Below are 22,257 nucleotides of genomic sequence, written 5' to 3'. Positions count from 1 at the left end.
GCGCAGATGCAGTGCAGCATTATTGCTATTAAGGCTGCTGCTACTGCCACTGCACAGGAAAAAAAATATATTTTTTCCTTTGAAAATATTTTTAGAAGCCTTAAGTATGTAAAAGTACCAGTATTAGGGAAAAGATGAAAACAGTCCAGGGATTAATAAGATTAATTAAGTAAGAAAGATTCCAAAGGCACCTTGCAGCATAACTTCACTTGGCTTGAGCCTTTTAATAACTAGTAGCACCACTCGTAATAGTTCGCAGTGTACTCTAAGCCAAAGCTGCAGTACTTAGTGACGTAACAAAGCGGCTTAGAGATACACATACCATGCGCCACAGTGAACGGAGCTTGATTGATTCCATTATGAGGAGATGAAAAGTGTTTTGCATTATTTTGCATTCGAGGCGAATATTGAATTTTGATCTGTGCTTTTCTTTTCGGTCAATGAAAACACACATCCAGCCCAAAGTGCAGTCTTGACCAAGTGCCGCGGCCAGCGTTTAATTGCCAAACGAAGCGAGGCACTCGAACGAGCGGACCACGCGGCGTATGCGCAATAATTCATGAGGCGTTTAAACAATTTTTGTTTATTTACTATTGTGGGTCTGAGCCGAGTCTGAGGAGGGTCCGCATTTTGTGACTAATGCGTTGGCATCTGCCAACGGCTTCAGCTCGTTTGGGCCAACGCGGTTCATTAATTGAACCGTAACCGTAATTTGGCCGTATTATTGTTACCATTATGTCATTGCGGTCATCACGGTAGTTGAGGAAATGAAAGAAAGCAAAGCATTTAGGGCACTGGAAATAAGTAATGCACACAGGCATATTAGTTGGCAAATCGATAATGGATTACGATCGATGTATTAAGTAATCTCGGGCGGGTTAAAATTATATACAAAAATATATATCAAAAATATATAAAAAATTGTAAAAGTGCCTAAGTTAGGTAAATATCCAAAACAAAAGCTCTTTGTTAAAACGTTGTAAATATAGTGTACTAAATTTATATATATAACTATACTATTGATAGAAATAAATAGAATCAATGTAAGATTATAATATATTAAAAAGGTATTTTCTGCGAAATTGATTCATATCGATTATCATTCCAATCTAATATAAATTTCATGTTGGACTTAATGACTTTTCTGAGATGCATACATGTAAATCCCTTTGGTCTTATAACTTATTGCATTAAATATAGCATTAAATATCTCAGCAAACTGCTCCCATAGACCCATATTAATTTCTGTTACATTTTTTCCAACATTTTGCAAGAAATTAAATCGAGAAAAAGGTCTGAGCAATCTTAATCAATAAACCTGTTGAGCCCGATTATCGGGCAACCGCCAAGTGAGCAGCACGCTCCAAAAGCAGAGCAAAGTCAGCAAAGTCAGCAAAGCCAAAGGCAAAGGCAAAAACAGAGGCAAATGCAAAGCGTTTGGGTAAATACAAAGGCAAAGACAATCCGATTGCAGAATGTTGGGCCGAGGAAAATGGACAAAGTCAGAGTCGGAGGCGAGCAAAGCTCGACCTGGAGAGCCAGCCAGCCAGTACGGCTCTCCAATCCGCTCCGGATTTCTTGTGTGGCCTCTGGGCTCTCGAATCCGAATCCGAATCTCGACTGTGGACTGTCGGCTCTCCAACATTCGGGGACAACGTGCTGCGCATGCGCAAAGTCGGCATCGAAGCGGCAATAAACCCGTTTTCAGAGGCGCAGACGGACCAAAATTAGCGAGCGATGAGCTTTCGACGGAAAAGCAAAGGCAATGGCAACGGCAACAGCAAAGGCAATGGCAAACGCAAACGCAAAAGCCAGCCGAATTCCCATTTTTATGCCAACTCCGAGTTGGCCAATACGATCTGCAATTTCAGTCTGCAAGCGGTCAGCCAGGTGAACGGCAGCCAGCACAGCTGGTCTCTAAGTAAGTGGGCGTGACCAGTCGTCTAGCCATATAAACACACTATATACACACGGGTGTCGTTGTGCGTGAGAGAGCTGGCAAAATTATATAAATTGAAGTGAACAAATCCTATGGAAAATGCCCAAATAAAGCTACAAAATAGCTATAGTGTTTAACCAAAAAAATAGTGCATAAAATCACTGAAAATCACTAATCGCTTCTTGGCTGGACTCAAACAGCGATAGCCGCAAAGGCAGTTACAAAATCAGGCAAAAAACAATAAAAATTTCCACAAGTGCACCAACACAAGCACAGGCTCAATCACACACACAGGGAAAAGTGCTGCACTAACACCAACAGTGCACAAGTGCATAGAAAAAACATAAATGCATTTTGCCTTTGTGTGATTTTGCGTGCGTTTGCGTTTGTGTGTGTGCCAACTTTTATGGGATTACAATTTTTATTGTTCATTTAAGAAACGCGTTAAATTCACACAAATCAGCTGCAAACATTTGGAAAACAATCAACAGAAGCATTGAAAACCAATGCAATAACATCAAAACCTTTTTTGGATTACAAACAAAACACAATTTGGATCGACTGAAAAGAGGTGAGTTGGAAAATTTGCATTCGCTTGTTAGAGGGCTCTGCGGAGCTTATCTACAAGTCAAACACCTCGAGGGCCCCCAAACACCCATTTGAACACCCTTCCTGCTACACCGAAAGAAAACATTGCCTAGTTCACTATAGAAAAATATTGGAATTTACTAGATTTAATAGGTAAACTTTCTTGTAGAAGAATTGAATCTGAACTGTGAGTGTTGAAAATATACCACAGCAGTGGGAATAAAACGTGCTAATATATTTATGAAAAATAAACTTACTTTGCTTACAACAATCATATTTCTTGCTGTGCTGCAAATTCACCAACTCTCAGGGCCAAAAAGGCGTTTTGCCAACACAAAAGTACAAAAATGATCTCAGGCGTTGCTAATTATTTCTCTGCGCCTTGTACATTGTTAGATGTTAACCCCCCACCCCACCGCCACCCCACAACCACCTACTCTTTTGGCCACAAAAGATACACGTATAAGCCCCTGAAATTTGCAGTTACCATTTTTATTGGTCTTTGTGTGAGTGAGGAGGCGCTCAAATGGTTTGCGCATCTTCGCCGAGCAACAACAACAACAAGAAAAGCAACATCGAATATGGCCAACATAACTGAGCCAAGATTTTACTTTCATCATCGACAGCAACAACACACACAGCAGCCACAAGCAGCAATTTGAAATTTTGAAATTTTACTTTCATCCAGTTATTTGGCGCTTTTCACTCTCCATTTCTTCGCCTCGCAGTCTTCTACCCGCTCACAGTTTTCCACAATTAAGAAACTCAACAATTAGCATTGCCTAATTGCCGCCGCCGAGTAGAAGTTAAATAATACTTGGCTAGTGCGTCTGGGAACTGAACTGGGAACTCTTGGCCATGTTCAGGTCAGAGTGAAAAGTTGGCCAACCGGAATGGGCGATTAAACCCATTTGACGAAGAGCTTTACTAAATGCACACCAAAACAAAACTCAGCTTAAAAACTAAAACAAACACAAATTGATTTTGATTTGTGTGTGGCAGAAAAAAAAAAAGGAAAATCAGTTTTCTCTTGCGGCCAACAAATCTGCGGAATGAAGATGCTGTGCAATGCAAAAAGGCGAGGAAAAGCCGAGAAAAGCTCCTAATGGCGCCCATGTACATCACAGATTTGGGTTATAGATATAAGAAATAATAGCAATTAGCTGCGGCGGAAATTTCCTCAGAGAATATCTAGCAAATTGTCAAAGCGGCAACATAAAAAAGAAATGTACAACCATTGAGCTGAAATGCACAAATAATATTTAATACAAGCAAAGTCATGATTTCATTAGTTTTCGTTAGTGATTCAGTTCTAGGAACTGCTTAAACTTTAATCGATTCAGATCTTTTTAAACAAAACACAGCATTTCTCAGAATTGTTTTTATACTATTTAGTTATACACTAATATTTGTTGAATGCCATGAATATAAAGTGTTTATAAAACCTTCTTAAGAATACAATGCAAATATTTCCGTTAGTCACAGTCGAAACAAATTATATTTAACACAATTTATGCTCCGTTGATTCGAATTAACTCATCAAGAATAAGCTTCCCCTTCCTGTGAACTAGTAACCCACACCATTCGATTAATAATTCATAAAACTAAACGACGATTAAAGGCATTGCAGCCGTAAAACTAAGTGAGTCGTAAAATGATTCACACATATTCGAAATTTTGAAAAACCTTTACCTTTTTTCGTGCCATTCAGAGCCGTGAAAAGCGATCGACTTGTGGATCGACTGCACTGCACCGACAAGCCACAGAAAAAAGAGGCGACCTTGAAAGTGCCCAAAAGCGAAGCTCTCATAACATCCTATAAAGATGCTAATTTCTTATGACAGCCAGCAACTTGTATTGGCCAGCTGGCAACTGGCTAAGAGAGATGATGGCAGACTGAGACTGAAAACAAAAAAAAAATAAAAACCAGCGACTTCTGTTTCTATCGTGCAACCGGATTGCGACCACTTGGGTTATAAATTTCGGTCCACAAAACTCGTTGTTGACGTCGAAGAAATTTATTAGCGAAATACGAGTATGCACGCATTGAGATGTAAACGAAAACGAGAGTTTGCCTCCAGACGATTTTGCTTACGGCCATGATGCATCTAACAACAAGGCAATAAAATGATAAAAAATTATAATACTTAAATTTAATTGCTCATTGTGTCTGCGTGTAGCGAAACCTTCGGTGCTTTTGGTTCTAGGCGCCTTTTATTGTTAAAAAAAAACAATTCAAAGTCAGAGAATCTCCAAACAGATGGAAAAATTTGCAAAGTTTCAAGGAAAAGTTTGGCCATTATGATGGGTATTTCATGCAAATGTTCTATTAAAAATCGAATACATTTTATGAAAAGCCTTTTGGGTAAATTAAAAATAAATTTCCTAAACCAGATCTCGATTTTTTTATTGTTTCCGTTTAAGCTTGTTATTTTTGTGCAGTCGAACACAAGACATAAAGATTCATCAATTAGTTCCGAAACAAAGGCAGCTACAAAAATAATAACAACTCACCGGTATTTGTCATCGTGCTTAGCCTTGAATTTGAACTTGGCCAAGACAATCAGACCAGCTAGGCATCGACTTTTCGAGACATCATTTATTGTCTCGCCTCTCCGATTTCTCCGTGGGCTGTAAAAGCTTAGACGTCTGCAATTAATAAGTTAATATTCCATTAACAAACAATGCGGTGTACTAAATGCGAATTATGTGAATTAGGTGGCTACACAGAAGCAGAGCCATAAACTCATTTCGTTTAGCACAGGGCAATTTATCACCGAAACCCAAAGACACCTGTTCACCAATCTGACCTTTACCTCTGGGCTATAAATTAAACAAATGGGAAAAGGTGTACCGAAGTTGATGGCTGTGTAGGCCTGGTTCATGTGTTTTCATATTTTGGTCGTATTAAGAAATTAGCAGATTTTTGACACAGGCACAGCTTCTAAGTCATGGCATGCACAAAAAAGGCTGGAGCAATAAAATTCGAACACTGCTAGCCACTTAAAATTCATGTTTCCACTAAAAAAAAATCAACAATTAAACAAAGCACATAACACGCCCACCAAAAAGATCTGAAAGTACAATCCAAATTATTTGTGCGCATTTCAAGAACCCTTTGACATTTCGACTGAGGCATTCGTTGACGCATTCGCTTCCATCGACATCAAAGTTGTTATCTGTGTAAAAAGTTAAACCATTATCATATTTAGTCAGATATTTATCTGCGCACTCGGCCCACACAGTCGGGCAAAATGTCAAAAAGTGCAAACCAGCTGAGAGACACAAACAGACTGGCAAACAGTCAATAAGCCAGGCCGTAAGACATCAAATCCAATCAAATCTCCACTTAAAATGCACGACACACTTTTTGGTTAAACAACAGCACCAAAACAGGGTGTGATCGGCGAATCTTTGAGCTTATGGCCACTAAAATTGAGCACCAAAATTGTGCCATGCACAAGCAGAAAGGCAGTGAAGGAGGAGAAGGAGGAGCTTCCTCGCCCATCCGTAATGCCCATCAAGTATACGCCCCGTGTGCGAGTCCAAGGAGATTCCGCCGAACAATGCACAATAAAAATGCTTTTTGGGCGAAACAAATTGCATTCAACTGCCAAATTACAATGCTCCAATGATCTTTTCCCCAAGTCTACGTTTTGCATTTAATTTGTCGGAGAAAAAACGCATTGGAAATGAAAGTATTTTTTCCCCTCGCTCGCTTTTCAATTTGGTATAGTTATGCTTTGTGTTTATTATGTGGTCGAGGTATTTACTTATTTATTTGCCAGTGCGCTGACCACCACCCTTCCAATTTCGCCCCACCAACCAATCGCTCTCCTTACGTAAGCCAAAGCCCAGCGAAGTGACATTGAAGGCGTCCAAACCTAATTATGCAACGACATTCGACACCCGAGACGGAAATCGGAAAGTGAAGCTGATCAATGTGTGCACAATTAGTGTGTGCGCGAAATTCGCACTGATGACATTAGTTAATTGATCGATTTGTGGAGAAAAGAAGCCGCACTTAGACGGTTTTGCAATACCTTTTACTTAGGAACCTATGTTGCATAGGGTGATTATCAGTTACTGTATGTTTAAACGCTTCAGTTAAATTGGGATTCATAAAATACATGCAACTTTATCTCATCTGATATTTGTTGGCATACATTAAAGTCCATCCGAAACCACATTATTAAGAACTTCTTTAACAGCGTTTGATATTCTTTCTTCGCGTGAAATTTCACTACTTTTCTTTGGCCAAAACTGTCGGAGAAGAAAATCGAAAAGCCAACCAAATACAAAAGTTCAGCCAGGAACACTTTCTACAACCATAGAATGCATTTCTGCATGAGGTGATGGTTCCCTGCTTAATATAGAATCTAACCCTTCCCAACTTGAATAACAAGCACGGAAAGTAGCGTTAATCATGGCACGTGATTCGAATGCCAAGATGATATTCAAGATAATATTCAATCCAGAACCCTCGAGCTTACAACTCAATTGGATTTCTTTTGTTTTCTGTTAGCTTTAGAACGACTTCGTTCAACGACTTCGGGAGAACATTAATCTTCCGCAAAGGTGCGTGGGTGTGTCCGAAACTCAGAAATATACATAATATGTTGTACTTTTTTCATTTCAGTTACCAAACCAGCAGAGAACTGAAGTCTTCAAGATGGAAAAAGCCAAAGGCTGGCTGTTAATGACAGCAACAGGTGAGCTAAATTGAATCGGATCGAATCGAAGGACACTTCACTCGATTCAAAAAAACCACTTCATCTTGCTGTTCGAACCGGACCATGACATAACACCAATCCTTGATGTGTTATGTAACATAATTGGGGGCAACTGTGAAGTTTTAATTAATTTAAATTTCGCTTCCCTTTCGATGCAGTGCTGCTGCTGAGCCTGCTGGCCTCCACAGATGCCGCCCTGCCCTTCAAGAAGGTGTCCATTGCCAAGACACCCGCCTCCACGAGCAGCACCACCAGCACGACGACGGAAGCGACAGCCGTCGAGGAGGAGGAAGTGGAGGAGGAGCAGCCAGTGCCCACCGGAGATGGTGGCGACAGTAGCAAGGTGAGACGATGGCTTCTGGAAGGGATTGCCTCAGCCACTGACTTTTAACGCATTTTTGCAGTCGGACAATGGCACTCTGTCGAAAAACTCTAAGCTGACTGGCATCCCGCAGATCGATTACATCTGGGATCCGAATCTGCCCAGGGAACTGAGAGGGTAAGAAAGGTTTCCAAGTCCTTCAGGAATAATGTAAAAATAAGGGTGAACAGGTAAAAATAGTTATTAGGTGTTAAGTACTTACCACTCTACCTGACTTTTACGATCATCCAAGTTAATGATGGGCGTCTTCGACCCTTTTTCGGCATATTAATTATTATGGCAGCCCATAAAGGCAAACATGTTTTTGGTGTTAACTTCTTTTAAGCAATAAAAAACGGAATAACTTTTTTCATTGGAAAGTCTGCAGCTTCAAAGTCATTTATTCCTGCGCGATTGTCTTACCTTAAGTATTTTCTTTGTACAAATCAACCATCAACGTACTTAGAGTATCCTTCCTATCCTCTTGCACAGCTACAACCTGTCGACCTATCCATTCCTGTCCACCGTGCCGCCCATGGACGAGATTCACTTCAAGTGCGAGGGGCTGCACGACGGCTTCTATGCCTCCATCGAGTACAAGTGTCAGGTGAGCGAGCCGGCGTGACCTTGTCTGGGCAGCAACGACGTAACATAATTGGTCATCATGCCTAGACAAACCAAGCGCAACCCAACCGAACCCAATCCAAGCCAATCCCTCTGCGCCTGGCCAGCAATTTCTCTTTTTCAACTGGCGACGTGACGCCGAAAACTGAAACTTGTTTGCACCTCGATCTTGACCTCAAAAGCGGGCAAGAAGAAGAAGCGCTAAACGATGGCTAACAGGGCGGATTAGTTATGGCCAAATGTGATTAACCAGAGTTGGACTCGTTGCAGATCTACCACCACTGCGTCTATGGCATAAGACACGACTTTCTGTGCGCCAACTTCACGGCCTTCGACCAGCGCACCTTCATCTGCCACTTTGCATCCGATGTGGACTGCGAGGGATCCCAGAAATACTGGAACAGGTGAGACTTCCTCCGGGGGAAACTCCCTAACGAGTCAAAGCGGGCGACACGTTAGCAGCTTTGGATATCTAAATATCATATCTTAATTATGACAAATCGTGGATAATTAAATATATGTTAAATTATTGCATTAATTCAGTAATCTTAAATGGCCATCTCTTAATAGCCACGATTATTAGCTTCTGTACAAGCTTATGTGAATAATTTGAACCTCTACTTGAATGTTTAGTAATATTTAATACTACCTATTCCCATCTTTCTGCAGGAACGATGAGCTCTATATGGCCACCACCACCACGTCGACGAGTACCACAACCACACCAGCGCCACCCACTCAACCTCCTGCACCTCGTCGTCGCCCACAGAGACCACAGCGACCGCTGAGACGACCCTACAATCGCAGACCCATCGATGACTACTACTATGAGGATCAGGATCAGTACGAGGATGATTACTACGAGGAGCGACCCGTACGTCGGCCCAAGCCAAGACCACGCCAAAGAAAGCCCCAAGTGGAGCCGGAGTACGACGATGAGTACGAGGACAAGCGGACGGAGCCCAAGAAACCCATCAGGCGCAATAGGAATCGCTACCGCGATGAGGAGGAGGCCCTGGAGGAGGACTATGACGAGCGGCCGAGTAAGAGACCAAGAGGCAAACCAACTGCAGGAACGGCAGGGCGCAAGATATCGTCGAGGAAACCAGGTCGCGTGGAGGAACGACGCAGCTTCAACGAAGATCGTCCGTTGGGAAGGAGGCGTATTGAAAAGGAAAGGACAACTCCATCAGCCGCTTTGGATGACCTGGATGAATATGAAAAACCCTACAACGGTGCGGATCAGGAAGAGGCCGCCGAAGAGCAAACGCCCCAAAAAGTGAAGACTACACCAAAGCCATTAACGGAATTCATCACTCCAAAGGCGGCAGCCGCTTCCGTTTATGCTCGTCCTCGAGCTCCACCGCGGATTGCTCGCCCTGTTCCCATTAATGAAAAGAAGAAGTTCTCCTATCCAGTGCAAAAGATCACGGCCACCACACAGGCACCATCCAACAGCGCCCAGGAGGAGGAGGAGGACTACCCTGAGGAGAAGGTGGAGGAGGACTACGAACAACCTCCAGTTCGAAACACTCCTCGAAGACGTACGCCAGCATCTCGCGCAGAGCAAAAGCCCACCAGGACCACGTTGCGGAAACCAGTAACAGATAAGAAGCCTGCCGATGAGGAGTACGACGAGCCGGCGGAGCCAGAACCTCTGAGGAAGCGCAAGCGTCCCTTGGCTCCCAGGTCTCGTGCCCCAGCGGCAGATGTCGACTTTGAGGATGAGGAGTACGAGGAGAGTCCAGCGCCCGTTTCGACAGCGGCTCCTTTGAGAAACCAGAGACTGAGGACCAAAGCAACTACCCGGAAGCCAACAGTGCCACCACGTCCTCGCAAGCCAATCGTGGAGGATGAGGAGGAGCTCGACCATCCAGTGGAGCCCGTCGAGGAGGAAGCACCAGCACCCAGATCGCGGGCCAATTCATTGAGCGGCCGAAACGCTGGCGCTGGTTTCTCCCAGCGACCTTCATCGGTACGTGTGGTCAAGAGACCTTTCCTGCCCTCCAGGGGCGGCAGTCCATATCTGCCCCGAGGTCTTCAACCGGTGGGCGTGGCCCTAAAACCACTGCCAACCACCGATAGCACGCCCATTGACATGGGTTCCACCATTTCGGGAGTGCGTCTGCTCGAGCATGGGGCTCCTCTGTTGCGAGGAAGTCCCGATAGCGATGAAGATGACGAGGCGGAGGCTCCTCCATCGCCCAGTCCACCCAGAACGACTCTTCCGCCTCGCAGCGCGCTGCCCGCCACGCCCAAGCGTGTGGAACCGCAGCGACCGAAACTCAATCTCGACGAGCTCTACGAGAACGACTATGATGTGACATTGAACGATGCGCTCGATCCCACGCTGAAACCGCTCTCGCCCCAGCATCCGCATCCCCATTCGCATCAGCTTCCATACCAGCAGCAGCAGCAATCGCAGCGGCAATATGCCAACGCCTATAATCCATTCGCCTATCAGCCAGCGTATCAATCACCAACATCCGCTTCAGCATCCGCACCTGCATCCGCATCGCAACCAGCGAGCTATCATAGTGATTCCTATTTCTCGTCGACAGATATACGCAGGCGGGCTATTGTCCCGGCGCAAACCGCGCGTCCACATCGACTCGAATACGCTGCTGCCGGAGGAGCAGCCGGCGGACCTTCCAGCGGAGGAGCCGTCTCCGGGTCGGGAGTGAGCCGGAACCACCAGCCGCTGGGCGGACGGATTGCCCAGCATTTCTACGACGACTTTGCCTACTGAAAAGTTCGCTTGTAATAAGGTGCGTTTTTAGTCTTTGATGTCTTTGTATCTGACATATTAATATGGTGTCATATCTTTGGATTTCAGTTTCTTCAGCTGTAAATAAGTTTCCCCCACACAAGGAGAGTTCCAATTTGGTGCACGGCTCCAACTTCTTAAACAAATCTGTCTCTACCTTAGTCGTTTAGCCGCACAAAACGTACTCGTAATTCGCAATGGTTCGGGACATATGAAGCAATAGCCGCCGAAAAGCAACATAACCGATGATAACCTACAGCTAACTTTTATCAGACAAATTTTTTGGTTCGTTCTGCAAAAAGCCTTTTCAAATTTTACCCTCGATCGCTTGTGCTATTTTTGCAGCATGAGCTATATATGTCCTGAACCCACCACTTATATATACGTTGTATAATACTCAAATGTCGTGATAGTAGCAGCTTGCGAATTTGTCTGCTAGCTCGTATCTAGTAGTTTATAAAAATAACTCTCTCCTACTTGATTATCTTCGATTAATCAAATAGCATTGCATAAAATATCCAGCAGAACAGAACAACAAGGAAAATATGAATTGATGTCCTTGATCTACATATAGAATGAAAAATACCTAATGTGTTAATTTAAAACGGCAATTTGCATACAAATTGTCCATAATATTTAAGCTTCGTCGGAGATCGTGTTCGTTGTGGAGAACCCAGATGCAAGACTTAAGTCGGAGTGCATAACAATCGAAACAAAAACTGAAATAAATTTAAAACCCACTAAAGCTACTGTTTTTACTTGTCTTTTCATCCTGCTAATTTTGATCAGACGTTTGTAAACAGTGCTTGAGGTTCTCCGTTTCCTCTTCCAAGTGGTCAAGCTTTTTCATCAGAATGATCTAGAAAACATTCGATATTAGCTAATCAAATGGGTTTCAGAATAAAAAAACAATCTATACCTTTGCTGCCGAGACAATTTCCGTGGCAACTCTGAGAGGCATGTGCTCTAAGGATTGCACTAAGTGCGTCGGTTTGACTCTGGCTATATCCTCAATGGTTTGAAAACCCGCAGCATACAGCTGTCGGGCGCGATTCTAGAAGAGTAGTTTAATTAATTACTATATGTTTTCTATAAACTTTGCTACTCACAATCTTAACCGCCGGCAGTTCCATTAGCGGCTCCAGCTCAAAAGTGCCGCATCGATCCATTTTGTTCAGGATCCGTTCAAACAATGGTTTATAGCACCAGAACTCCTCCAACTCCTCGCACAGGCGGACAATGGCACTCGCGGCTGCAGTAGATTGGCTGATTAGATGCTGCAAAGTACCCCGCTCCACGTTGTACTTGCTGGCCACAGAGGGAAGCGGCAGGAGGTTCAGGATGTCCGCCAGAATAAGTACCTTATAGAGGCGATTCAGCTGCAGGGACAATGGACCCTGCACCGACTGCGTCTTAAAAAGGCGAGCTGCGTGGGCCTCTGTAAACCCAAGTTGCTGGAACAGTGCCTGCGAGTCCAGTGGCAGCGAGGTGTAAACTCCAAAGAGTATGCTGGCATCTGCCGGAAACAACTCATCGCCCCTTTCGTTCGAGTTAAAGCACACGACCAGGTACAGCAAGTGCATGTAGTGGGTCAGGATAAGCTGCTGCTGGGCCTGCTTGAGCTCCTTGTGAATGGCATTCGCCCGCTTGTAGTCAATGCCCGCCTTAAAAGCAGCTCTTCCAATATTGGTTAGCTTGAATGGGGTCGACTGCCCAATGAGCAAACGTCGCTCGCCGGCAGGCCTATTGGTCTGACTCACATCCTGCGAGGTTATAATATCCGAAGAATTGATCTTGGATTTGGCTGGCGGCTCGGTAAGCTGCAGCACTTTATTTTTAAACATCTCTCGAAGAATACGGAGCACAATCTCGTCCACGGCCACATCCAGGGATTTAGCCTGCACAGACAACAGGGTGCTGTTAACCAGACGATTCAAATCCCGACGACATTCTGCTAAATTCAAACCAACCACGCTGAGGATAAGCGACTAGAAAAAGAAAATGGTATTTTGGTTATTTAAAGAAAATATTTGTCAATAAATTAAATTAAATCATATCCTACTTATTCCTTTCATCGCATGAAAATAGTTTTACCATAATTTCACAAATCGTTGCCAGGTAAGATAATTTAGTTGTTACGAGGCGGTCACTTTGGTCAGGTAAATTTAAAGGCCATACTTTCTCGTTTGTCTTCTTCAGTCTTCAAAAATCTTTCAAGTCAGTGACAGCAAGAACAAAAATTGCATACAAATCGGCTAGTTTCCAAAAATATTCGCAATTTAAAAATTAATTGTAAGTAGTAAAACTAGAATAGTAAATAATATAAGAAAGAAGCTCTAGGGTTGCAGTTCTCCACATTTCAAAGTCCATCAGGACGATATATATTAGAGCATACTAGGTGAATTTCGTAAACTTACTTGCAGTCCAACTGCCTCCTGTTGATCCAATGAACTTAGAGCCTTGTCCATGGGCGAGAAAAGCATTTGACCGACCAGCAAGTTGTCTTTGCTCTGTGCTATCAGGATACTCTCGCCAGCTTCGCCCAATCCGGCGCGACCTGCTCGTCCAACCATTTGCTTATACTTGCACAGGGTCATAAATTCCTGGCCCACATACGGAGCTCGTATGATTACCCGCTTGGCTGGAAGGTTTACCCCAGCAGCCAATGTGGAGGTGCAACAAATAACTGTGACAACTCCAAATCTATAGGCAGTCTCAATGTACTTCCTCTCATCGGTTGTCAAGCCCGAATGATGATAGGCAATGCCATAGGGTAGGGTTTTCGCCAACACCGGGCTGAGTATGCCGCACATCTTGTCCAGAGCATCCATTAGATCCAACTTCTCGCTACGGCGATGCTCAAAAAATTTTTGCTTAGGCACAATACGACTAAGAAGTAGCGCCACGTTCTCACAATTTTTCCGACTGGGACAGAAAACCAGGCAGCAGTGTTCCGGTGCACATTCACTGATTAAACCAGCCAAATGATCGGGATCGGCGCGTTTGACGGCTTCACTGTACTGCAAATAGATAGTAAAGCAAAATCTTGTAGTTCAAAACGACTTATGCGAATATTTCTTACATTGTAGTCAACACTGCGGCTCGGAACAAATATCTCTTCCAACGTTTGACCAGACGAGTTAATCTCCATCAAGTCAGGGCCACATTTAATGTACTCCTTAAGCTCTACAGGGCGAAAGCCCCTTGTATAGACATCAGCATTCAAAAAGGAGGATATTTCGCTGAGGTTTCCTATTGTGGCACTCATGCCAACAATTTGAATATTAGCTAAAAGCAGAAATTCTATTAATCTGTACAAAAAAATATCACAAAAGATCCACTTACCATTTAGAAACATCACTTTGGTAAGGAAAGCCTCCAAGGTGGCCCCTCTACCTCTTTCGCCTATCAAATGCAGCTCATCCACCACCACCAGTCCTATCTCATGGGGACGTTGTACGTCTATCAAGCTGTCCATTAGAACAGCTCCCTTTTCGATGGAGGCAATAAAGAGACTACGTCTTTTGCGACGCGGCTGAGGCGGACACTTGCCCTTGCCGGCCGTGTACTCCTCCACAATAAAGTCCAGGTCGATTGCAAATGGTGACATGGCGCTGACCTTCTCCTGGACAATTGACACATATGGCAGGATGAACAACACATTGCGTTCGCGGCAAAGTAATTCACGCAGCATAAGGATTTCAGCCACTAGGGTTTTTCCACCACTTGTGGGCAAAGCATAGATAAGATTTTTGCGCTGCCTGATCGCAGGTAGATTCAGGCACTCGTCCTGCCATTCTGCGGGATTAATAGGTAAATGTCGAGTGTACTCATATTGTTTTTCCGTTGTCAGTCATACCATAAAGACTATTGATGCCTTTGTGTTCCAGAATCATCTTCTTGACCTTATCCGGCAGGCCATAGAATTCGCCCTTGCTAGGAAATTTGTCCACAATTTGGTTATTTTTCTCGAAGTCAGCAAAAGCCTGCGTTTCCCAATTAACTGGATCTAGGATGGATTGGTTCTTTAGCTCCTCGCTGGTCACATACTGTGTGCCCTGCACTATGCCCTCTAGCACAGATTTGGAAATGAAAGACATGGAATCATCTTTAACGGGAGGCAGTAGCTTCTCCGGAGTCTTGGGCCTCTTAAAGGTCATCGCGTCCAAGAAGAGTTGTGTGTTTTGAACCATGGGTTCACTAAAATCTTCAGCGCCATGGAATATATCCTCCATTTCGGCTATGCTCAGATCATTGAGGTTGATTTTCTTAAACACCTCGTCGGCATTATCCTCGTCTGCCAGGTTAATTTGATGGTTATCAGTTGGTGGCACACTGGTTTCATTAGGTTTAGAGACACTGTTCGATGGAACCTTCTGTGTGCTTGGAAAGGATGTGTCCGCGAAGAGTCCCAGTCCATCATCCGATCCACTTTGAGTAATCTTGCAACTACTGGTTGTCGGCTGCGTCCCAAAGAGCTCCTCGTTCCGTCCGTCCAGCAAATCCGCCAGTTGGGCATTGGAAAAGAAGCTGTCGTTGTCGTCGCCCTCCGGCCAAAACAGGTTTTCGGTGCACTGACGCTTGGCATGGCTTTCGCTTGTTGATTCCACGCTCAAATCTAAATTTCTTTTATTGCACAATTTTTGTTTATTCGCCATTTGGCGCGTAATAGTGTAACCGTCGCGGGGAAATGATAGAAAACGTAGACCAGGGCTGCAGTAAATAAGCGAAGTTTATGACAGGGATCGAGTCTCCACTTAAGTGTTTGTAAAGCCATTTCCCATAACGGTCGTTAGTTTATTGACATTATTTGTAAATATAACATACTCGGTGAACATAATTATTTATTTCATGTCCTAATTATATATCGAAGCTTTGTCAAATGTTAACGGCTGTGCTACCAAAATAATCACAACCGGCTGAAATGAACTTACTTGACAATGCACTACCAAAACTCGCTTTACAGCACTGCCATTTACTGTTTACCGCTGACCAAAACAGTGCCTCTTGTTGCGTAGTTTTGAAAACGATTAACACGATTGTTGACCACCAGAACAGCTTCTCGTTTTAACAACTACATATAAATATTAATATTTCTAAAGTGATGTCTTATAAAAGAAATTGCGCATTTGCATAGAGAACACAGTGCAAAATGCAGCCACTGGCTAGATAAGTTGTTATCGTAAGTGCATGCAGCGTCGCGCACATTTAATGTTCAATTTTTACTCAAAGTCAGCAATTTTTACTTCCTTAATTTTATTTAGTTGAGAACGAAGAGTGACGGCACGGTTGGCCAGGATGAGCAGCGTGTGGTACCTGGAACATGTGACCACTGGCGCCAGGCTTATTCTGCACAATGGGACTAATTTGGTGGGTCGCCACTCGCGATGCAGGATAATCTTGGGAGGACAGTACCAATTTGTGTCCCGGGAACACGCCAATATCATCGTCAGCGAAAAGGGCGTAGAAGTGCAGTCTCTGGTAGGTTATCGCAGCTCACCCACTCACATGCATCACATCCTCTATGCCTTTATCACAGCACCCCCTGAATGGGCTTTTCATCAATGGAGGAAAGCTGGGCGACAAGATCAATCGTTTGGCAGTGGCAGAGGGCTCAACAATCAGCCTCGGAGTCACGGGAATCAGCCTCAATGAAATTACAGGCATTCATGCTATTTTTACCCTAAAGAAAAAGGAGCCGGTAGTTGAAGAAATCGTTCTATCCTCCGACGATGACGATACAACACCACTGCCCCCCGTGCGATCTCCCAGTGGCAATCAGCCCACCGAGTTCAATCTCAAACAGCAACTACCAAACTTTGCCATCGAAAAGGACACCGGCAAGGAGGAGGCGGAAGAACTACCATCGAGTACCAGTCTGCATCTACCAAAACTTACAGAAGTTAAGCAGGAGATCGTAAAGCATACTTCAGAAGAGATACAAAACATTTTTGGGGATCCAAACCAAGCTATTCTCGACTCTGTATTGGAACTAAATCCATATCTTTATAACAAGCTCAGCAACAAGGCTGCGAGCAATGTTATAACTCACAAAAAAATACACGACGGCGACTGTATAGAACTGGACACGGATGCGGATAAGAGGAGCATTTCGGAGCCACAAGAAAACATAGACCCTGCTCAGTCGGATATGCAAGCAGTTAAGGGTAACCCTCCGCCAGCGCAGGAAGTAGACGATGAAGAAGAGTATGATGAGAGTTTCGCCATGTCTCAGGCAGTGCTCAGGGAAATGAAGGCCGAAATGGCCGTAAGCGATGGAGAAGAGGACTTCTTTTTGCAGACCAATGACCTGGGGAACTTGGCTGAAGGTTCGCCATCGAAGCAAGCTTACGACGACATTGTCTACATTAGCGATTCCGATGATGAGGAGCTATATGATAAGGTTGCGGATTGGTCAAAGCTGCTCAGCCAAAAGGTGGTACCAGACGTCATCGAAATGTCGCAAACCTATCCGGTGGAGGATGAAGAGGAAGATGCTGACTCAGAGCTAGACATTGGAGCAAAACACCCAAAGATGGCAATGCGCATCTCATCCTCCAGTGACGACGATACAGCCAATGAAGGGATTGCACCACAAACAGAACAAAAGGGATGCCACTCCAAAACAAGATCCTTAAACGATCATGTTGTGGGCCAGGGTAAGTATGCAAATAAATTAACTATCATCAATATGATATATTGCTTTGTCTTCAACACAGCCGACAGCACGACTCCGGATCCTCCAGCTGTTCGTAAATTATCAGTCCTATTAAAAAACGATAAAACTACCGGCAGTATCAGCTCCGCCGCCGATGTTGAAAAGCAAGATAATGCTAATGATACTGTAAATAACAATATAGAGGTCAAACTCAACTCCAATCTTAAGTCCTGCCTAAAAATCCCGACCATGATATCAGTAGATAATAAGGAAAAGTTGGCAGAAACCAAAAAAGGCTCTATTCGCCAGCGTAGGCAAACAGTTTCATCCCGAAACGAGCTACCAGATATCAGCGCGCCAAAAATGGAGACTAAAAAGTCCTCTACTCGTAAACGAATCGTGTCGTTCACTTCTCGGGATGAGTTAGCTACCACTTCAAAAGATTTCAAAGATGCTCTTAATAACAAGGTGGAACCACCTAAAAAACAACTTCGCAGCCGTTCAAAATCCTGTTACATGGATCGGCCTGCGGAATTGGATGAAATGCCTCTTAAGAAGAACATTGAAGGCGTCGATAATAATCTCGAAGAACTTATAGTAACACTAGAGGCTCCAGAAAAGTTAACAACGCCTACTAAAACCAAAAGTGAAAGAAAAACAACGCAGACTCGCGGCCGACGCAAGACAATACACAGCCGCGAAGAAATCATAGCTGAGGCTGAGGAAAATAAGCCAATACTGCCAACTAAACAGACCATTGAGGAAATCCGTATTCCAACTAAAAGTCCTCTTAAAAGGAGTCCACGGCTGCTTAACCGATCCAAATCCTGTTACACGGATCGTCCTGTGATCACGGAATCTGACGATCCCACCAAGAAGGGGATCAAGGGTATTTCTCCAACTAAAGGCGACACTACTGGAAAAGTTCAAAACTCCAATGAGACGAGACTGACACGCGGCCCATCTGTGATTGAGGCTCCATCCTTGCCAAAGAATCGCGGCAAGCTGCGAGGGGTTTCGGCAGAGGGGAAAAGTAAAGATAAGGTGATAGATCGCCAGCGTTTTATTGACTATCAAGCTGAAATGAACGCTAAGTGGAAGCAAAAACCCAAAGACAAGAAAAAAGAAGACGAAAAGGTAAAGGAGTGCCGCCGCGAAGCCCTCAAGAAGCTGAATGACAAGCCGAAGGAAAGTAATAATAGCACAAGCACCAATAAGAGAAAGCATTCCACAAGTGTTCCAACCGTTCAAAACACCAATCGTGGCGGATTTCTAACCAAAGGAGTGGAGGGTCCAGCTCCAAAAGTATCAAAGACGGATAACGCTAAACCACCGGAAAAGAAACCAGTTCCTAAACCACCACCCATTACCGAAACATTCTCGCAGCAGCTCCAAGCAGCTGATAAAGCAGTTAATTATCCGCAGCCACATTGCTCTCGTCCAGTGGAACGTAAGGCAGCGGAGCGGGCGAGGAATCAGCGCACCTGTAACAAAGTAACCTTTGCCGAAATGGAGCTTTACCATCAAAAAGCCGAAGACTCAAAGAAGATGAAAATGAAACTCCGTAAGGTGCACTTCAACGATGATGTCAAAGTACACTACATCGAAAGGGTCAAGGGAGCCAGCTCTCAGGTTCAGGGACGCAAGGAGTGCATGAAACTCTTCCTCAGCTCCTACCGCGATCGCCGCGAATGGATTAGAAAAAAGAATAAACCGGTGAATGACATACGGCAGCACTCGCGGAGCATTCTCAAGTGGGCTAACCAATGGCTAAAGCATGGCACCGTAGATGGGGTTGCGGAGCAGGATGTCCTAATGCCAATTCCGCCTGAATTTGATAGTTTCAAGAACTACAGAGAGTGAGTTTGATGGAAGTCTTCAATTTCTACACTTTTTACTCTTAAATACGTTTTGCAGGATATTTGTGCCCTTAATGAAGCTGGAGCTGCTTTCCACCATCGAAAGAGACTACAAAATTAACAACCAAAACTCTTTCTTGGTCAGCTTAAAAAACGTTTATCTGCAGGATGGCTGCTACCGTTTGGTTACCAGAGGTAAGTACATTCAATATTTGGTATCAATCTTACTAATTTTCGTACCTATTATTCAGTCAATAGCAAACCCATTGGAAAATTCGTCCTTTATACCCTCTACAGTCGTGGCTTACTCGAAGAGACCTTTGCCAATCTATTGGAGCTAAAGTGTGTATCAGGTAAATCATTACCATATATTAAGATAAGTGTAGACATCCATTACATAAGAGCATTCCTTCTCTGACCTTTCAGGCAACGTTTTTGACTTAACATTTGAGATCCTTAAACAAGATATATCCGAGGAGATGATGAAAAGCGTTAAGCAGTTGACTGCACGGCCAGTAGTGGACAGCTTACGGGTGGAGCTTGGGGCTCTGAGTGCCGTTCATCAGCTCCCTAGCTCGCCGCTCTGTCGGCGTATCTTGAAGCCTACGCAAGCAGTCAATGAGGTTTCACTGCCAAAGCAACCGTTTACCTTTAAGGGGTGCCACAAGATGAACGAACACCAGGAGAACATTGTCTTGCGCATCTACCAACGGATCATTGACGATTTACAACCGAGTCTCACACTGATCCAGGGCCCCCCCGGGACCGGAAAGTCAAAGGTTATTTCCGAACTATGTCTGCAGACCTTGTACGGAAATGCTGCCAAAACTCTGGACCGCAAAATCCTGATTTGTGCTCATTCTAATACAGCCGTAGATCATATTGTTGGGCTGCTAGGCAGAGTTTTGCGTGTGATGAGCCGCGACCGATTTCAGCTACTGCGTTTTGGAATGCACGAGAAAATGAGCCCCTACTCGCGTCCATTTTCACTGGAGGCGCATTTCAAAAAAGCCAAGGATCAGAAGTTGCAGCGCCTTAGCCCTGAGAACACTGAAATCTTAAAAAAGCAACATAATGATCTTAAGGCTGAGATTCAACAGCTGAAGCAGAAGGCGAATCTCACATCAACATATCTTTTGCAACAGTTGCAACAGAAGGAACGACAACTACAGCTGATAACCGACCAATTGAATCCGCCGCTAACGCAGCGCGAGGAATTTGAGATCTCTCAGATTTGTGTGGCCAGAGCCAATATCATCTGCACAACGCTTTCGTCCTGTGTAAAATTGGCCAACTATGTGGATTTCTTTGACATTTGCATAGTCGATGAGGCCACACAGTGCACAGAGCCTTGGACTCTATTGCCAATGCGATTTGGTTTAACGCATATGGTTTTGGTTGGCGACACACAACAACTTCCGGCTGTGGTGTTGTCCAAGAAAGCCATAGATTTTGGCCTTTCTAATTCCATGTTTGATCGCATTCAGCGAAGCCTTCAGACACAGCTTGATAAGCCGGGAAGTAATCAGTTGATGCATACGAAACTTTTTAAGCTTAGCATGCAATACCGCATGCACCCAGAGATCTGTCGATGGCCTAACCAGTATTTCTACGAAGACCAGTTGATAAACGCCGAGTGTACTGCTCGTTTCGCCTCACCGCTCATTCCATACTGCGTGATTAATTTAAAGTACACCCAAGACAACAGTGGCGCCCAAAACAAGAGTATTAGCAATGACGAGGAGGCACGTTTTGTAGCCAAACTTCTGACAGAAATGGACAAACATATGCCCAGCCAGCAATTTAGCTACGGATTAATTTCGCCGTACCAAAACCAATGTTACGCCCTTAGCCAGGTGATACCCAGTCACATGAATCTCACTCCTCAGACTGTGGACTCGTATCAAGGATTGGAAAAGGATGTAATCATCATTTCAAATGCAAGGACACGCGGCTGCGGCTTCCTCACAAACTATCAGCGACTAAATGTGGCACTGACTAGACCGCGTCGTTGCCTAGTCATCTGTGGTAATTTTGACGATCTAAAGGTCAGTATCCAGATTGAAATTAATAAAAACATATATTTTAATGAACTTTTAAATGTGTTACAGTCCGTTGAAATGTGGCGCAACCTTCTCGACGATGCTCGCAGTCGGAAAGTATACTTCGATATGGAACGCGAAGATGTGGACGACCTACAGCGGTCATTAATGAAAAAGATGATGGTAAAAACTATCCACCTGATTTAGGGGACACAACGGTCAACTATTAATTGAAGAGATTAAAATGGATTTTTAGATGTTATGAATGCCCCAAGTGCCATGGAAGAGAAGCGCTTCCCATATTTTTTTTAAAAATGATTGTTAATTTTTATGTTTTATCTTTTTATATATTTAACATAGAGACTGTAAGATTTAATATTGAAATCTTTGTACACTTAGTTCTTTCAAACGCCGACGAATTGCATTTTCTTTCTTAAATGCCGTACAGTATAACAGGATTTATAAGTAACCGATTATATATCATCTATGTACTTTTTGAGAAAGTTTCACGGGTTGAGGATGATGCATGATGCATAATGGGTATTGTAACACCGAAGGAACGTTAAGAAATAAATATTGAAATGGTTAAAGTCCATGGTTTACCGTCTGCATATTGCACTATATAGAATTACAGCATTACAGGAGTTTCCCTAGTAACTTGATCTCATAATTTCGTCCTTCAGGTA

General features: G+C 43.9%; 3 protein-coding genes across 9 annotated transcripts in view; 2 read left to right on the top strand and 1 right to left on the bottom strand.

Moving 5' to 3' along the window:
• The window catches only part of LOC6533408 (helicase POLQ-like), a 42,784-nt gene extending 27,073 nt beyond the window's left edge, over positions 1-15,711 (bottom strand). The window contains exons 1-8 of one of the 3 annotated variants that reach the window (XR_005561170.2): positions 14,872-15,711; positions 14,358-14,810; positions 14,095-14,300; positions 13,430-14,032; positions 12,122-13,000; positions 11,932-12,066; positions 11,772-11,871; positions 5,042-5,176 (exon numbers count right to left, since the gene is read on the bottom strand). Coding sequence is in view for 2 of the 3 variants with exons in the window: in XM_039374249.2 (XP_039230183.1) it covers positions 11,788-11,871; positions 11,932-12,066; positions 12,122-13,000; positions 13,430-14,032; positions 14,095-14,300; positions 14,358-14,810; positions 14,872-15,670 (3,159 nt within the window). In the remaining variant the exon portion in view is untranslated. Of the gene's footprint in view, positions 1-5,041; positions 5,177-11,737; positions 11,872-11,931; positions 12,067-12,121; positions 13,001-13,429; positions 14,033-14,094; positions 14,301-14,357; positions 14,811-14,871 lie in introns of those variants that run through there. The other 2 variants (XM_039374249.2, XM_002094090.3) reach the window with 2 other exon arrangements.
• On the top strand, positions 1,797-11,757 carry LOC6533409 (proteoglycan 4). 3 transcript variants are annotated; one of them, XR_005561171.2, is made up of 10 exons: positions 1,820-1,921; positions 2,377-2,510; positions 7,167-7,239; positions 7,419-7,603; positions 7,665-7,759; positions 8,114-8,228; positions 8,516-8,649; positions 8,915-10,220; positions 10,807-11,013; positions 11,082-11,757. XR_005561171.2 is itself a non-coding variant. In XM_002094091.4 (9 exons), exons 3-8 carry the CDS (start codon positions 7,200-7,202, stop codon positions 10,992-10,994), a joined length of 2,649 nt encoding a protein of 882 aa, XP_002094127.1. In that variant the 5' UTR covers positions 1,797-1,921; positions 2,377-2,510; positions 7,167-7,199; the 3' UTR covers positions 10,995-11,013; positions 11,082-11,757. The 3 variants fall into 3 exon arrangements, 2 of the variants coding, with proteins under 2 accessions (XP_002094127.1, XP_039230189.1); XM_002094091.4 differs by having other exon boundaries at positions 1,797-1,921; positions 8,915-11,013; XM_039374255.1 differs by lacking the exons at positions 1,820-1,921; positions 2,377-2,510 and adding an exon at positions 7,087-7,105 and having other exon boundaries at positions 8,915-11,013.
• Positions 13,188-22,161, top strand: LOC6533407. Of its 3 annotated transcripts, none has more exons than XM_039374248.1 (8): positions 13,188-13,304; positions 16,277-16,493; positions 16,552-17,671; positions 17,732-19,529; positions 19,588-19,724; positions 19,781-19,882; positions 19,932-21,577; positions 21,641-22,161. In XM_039374248.1, exons 2-8 carry the CDS (start codon positions 16,311-16,313, stop codon positions 21,776-21,778), a joined length of 5,124 nt encoding a protein of 1,707 aa, XP_039230182.1. In that variant the 5' UTR covers positions 13,188-13,304; positions 16,277-16,310; the 3' UTR covers positions 21,779-22,161. The 3 variants fall into 3 exon arrangements, with proteins under 3 accessions (XP_039230182.1, XP_039230181.1, XP_002094125.1); XM_039374247.2 differs by lacking the exon at positions 13,188-13,304 and adding an exon at positions 15,983-16,194; XM_002094089.4 differs by lacking the exon at positions 13,188-13,304 and adding an exon at positions 15,984-16,194 and having other exon boundaries at positions 19,956-21,577.
• Positions 22,162-22,257: the final 96 nt, after the last annotated feature.

Source organism: Drosophila yakuba, chromosome 3L (assembly GCF_016746365.2).
Source record: "Drosophila yakuba strain Tai18E2 chromosome 3L, Prin_Dyak_Tai18E2_2.1, whole genome shotgun sequence".
Classification (NCBI taxonomy): Eukaryota; Metazoa; Arthropoda; class Insecta; order Diptera; family Drosophilidae; genus Drosophila; species Drosophila yakuba.
Note: the sequence above shows the minus strand (reverse complement) of the source record. Positions and strands in the feature narration are given on the sequence as shown.

What these genes read in the sequence shown, in the direction of transcription:
- LOC6533409 (XM_002094091.4), top strand. Translation starts at nt 7,200, where the DNA reads ATGGAAAAAGCCAAAGGCTGGCTGTTAATGACAGCAACAG. An exon ending in GCTGTTAATGACAGCAACAG is followed by an intron (nt 7,240 to 7,418) that starts GTGAGCTAAATT and finishes CTTTCGATGCAG; the next exon opens with TGCTGCTGCTGAGCCTGCTG. An exon ending in TCCCAGAAATACTGGAACAG is followed by an intron (nt 8,650 to 8,914) that starts GTGAGACTTCCT and finishes ATCTTTCTGCAG; the next exon opens with GAACGATGAGCTCTATATGG.
- LOC6533407 (XM_039374248.1), top strand. Translation starts at nt 16,311, where the DNA reads ATGAGCAGCGTGTGGTACCTGGAACATGTGACCACTGGCGCCAGGCTT. An exon ending in CGATCATGTTGTGGGCCAGG is followed by an intron (nt 17,672 to 17,731) that starts GTAAGTATGCAA and finishes TCTTCAACACAG; the next exon opens with CCGACAGCACGACTCCGGAT. An exon ending in AGTTTCAAGAACTACAGAGA is followed by an intron (nt 19,530 to 19,587) that starts GTGAGTTTGATG and finishes TACGTTTTGCAG; the next exon opens with GATATTTGTGCCCTTAATGA.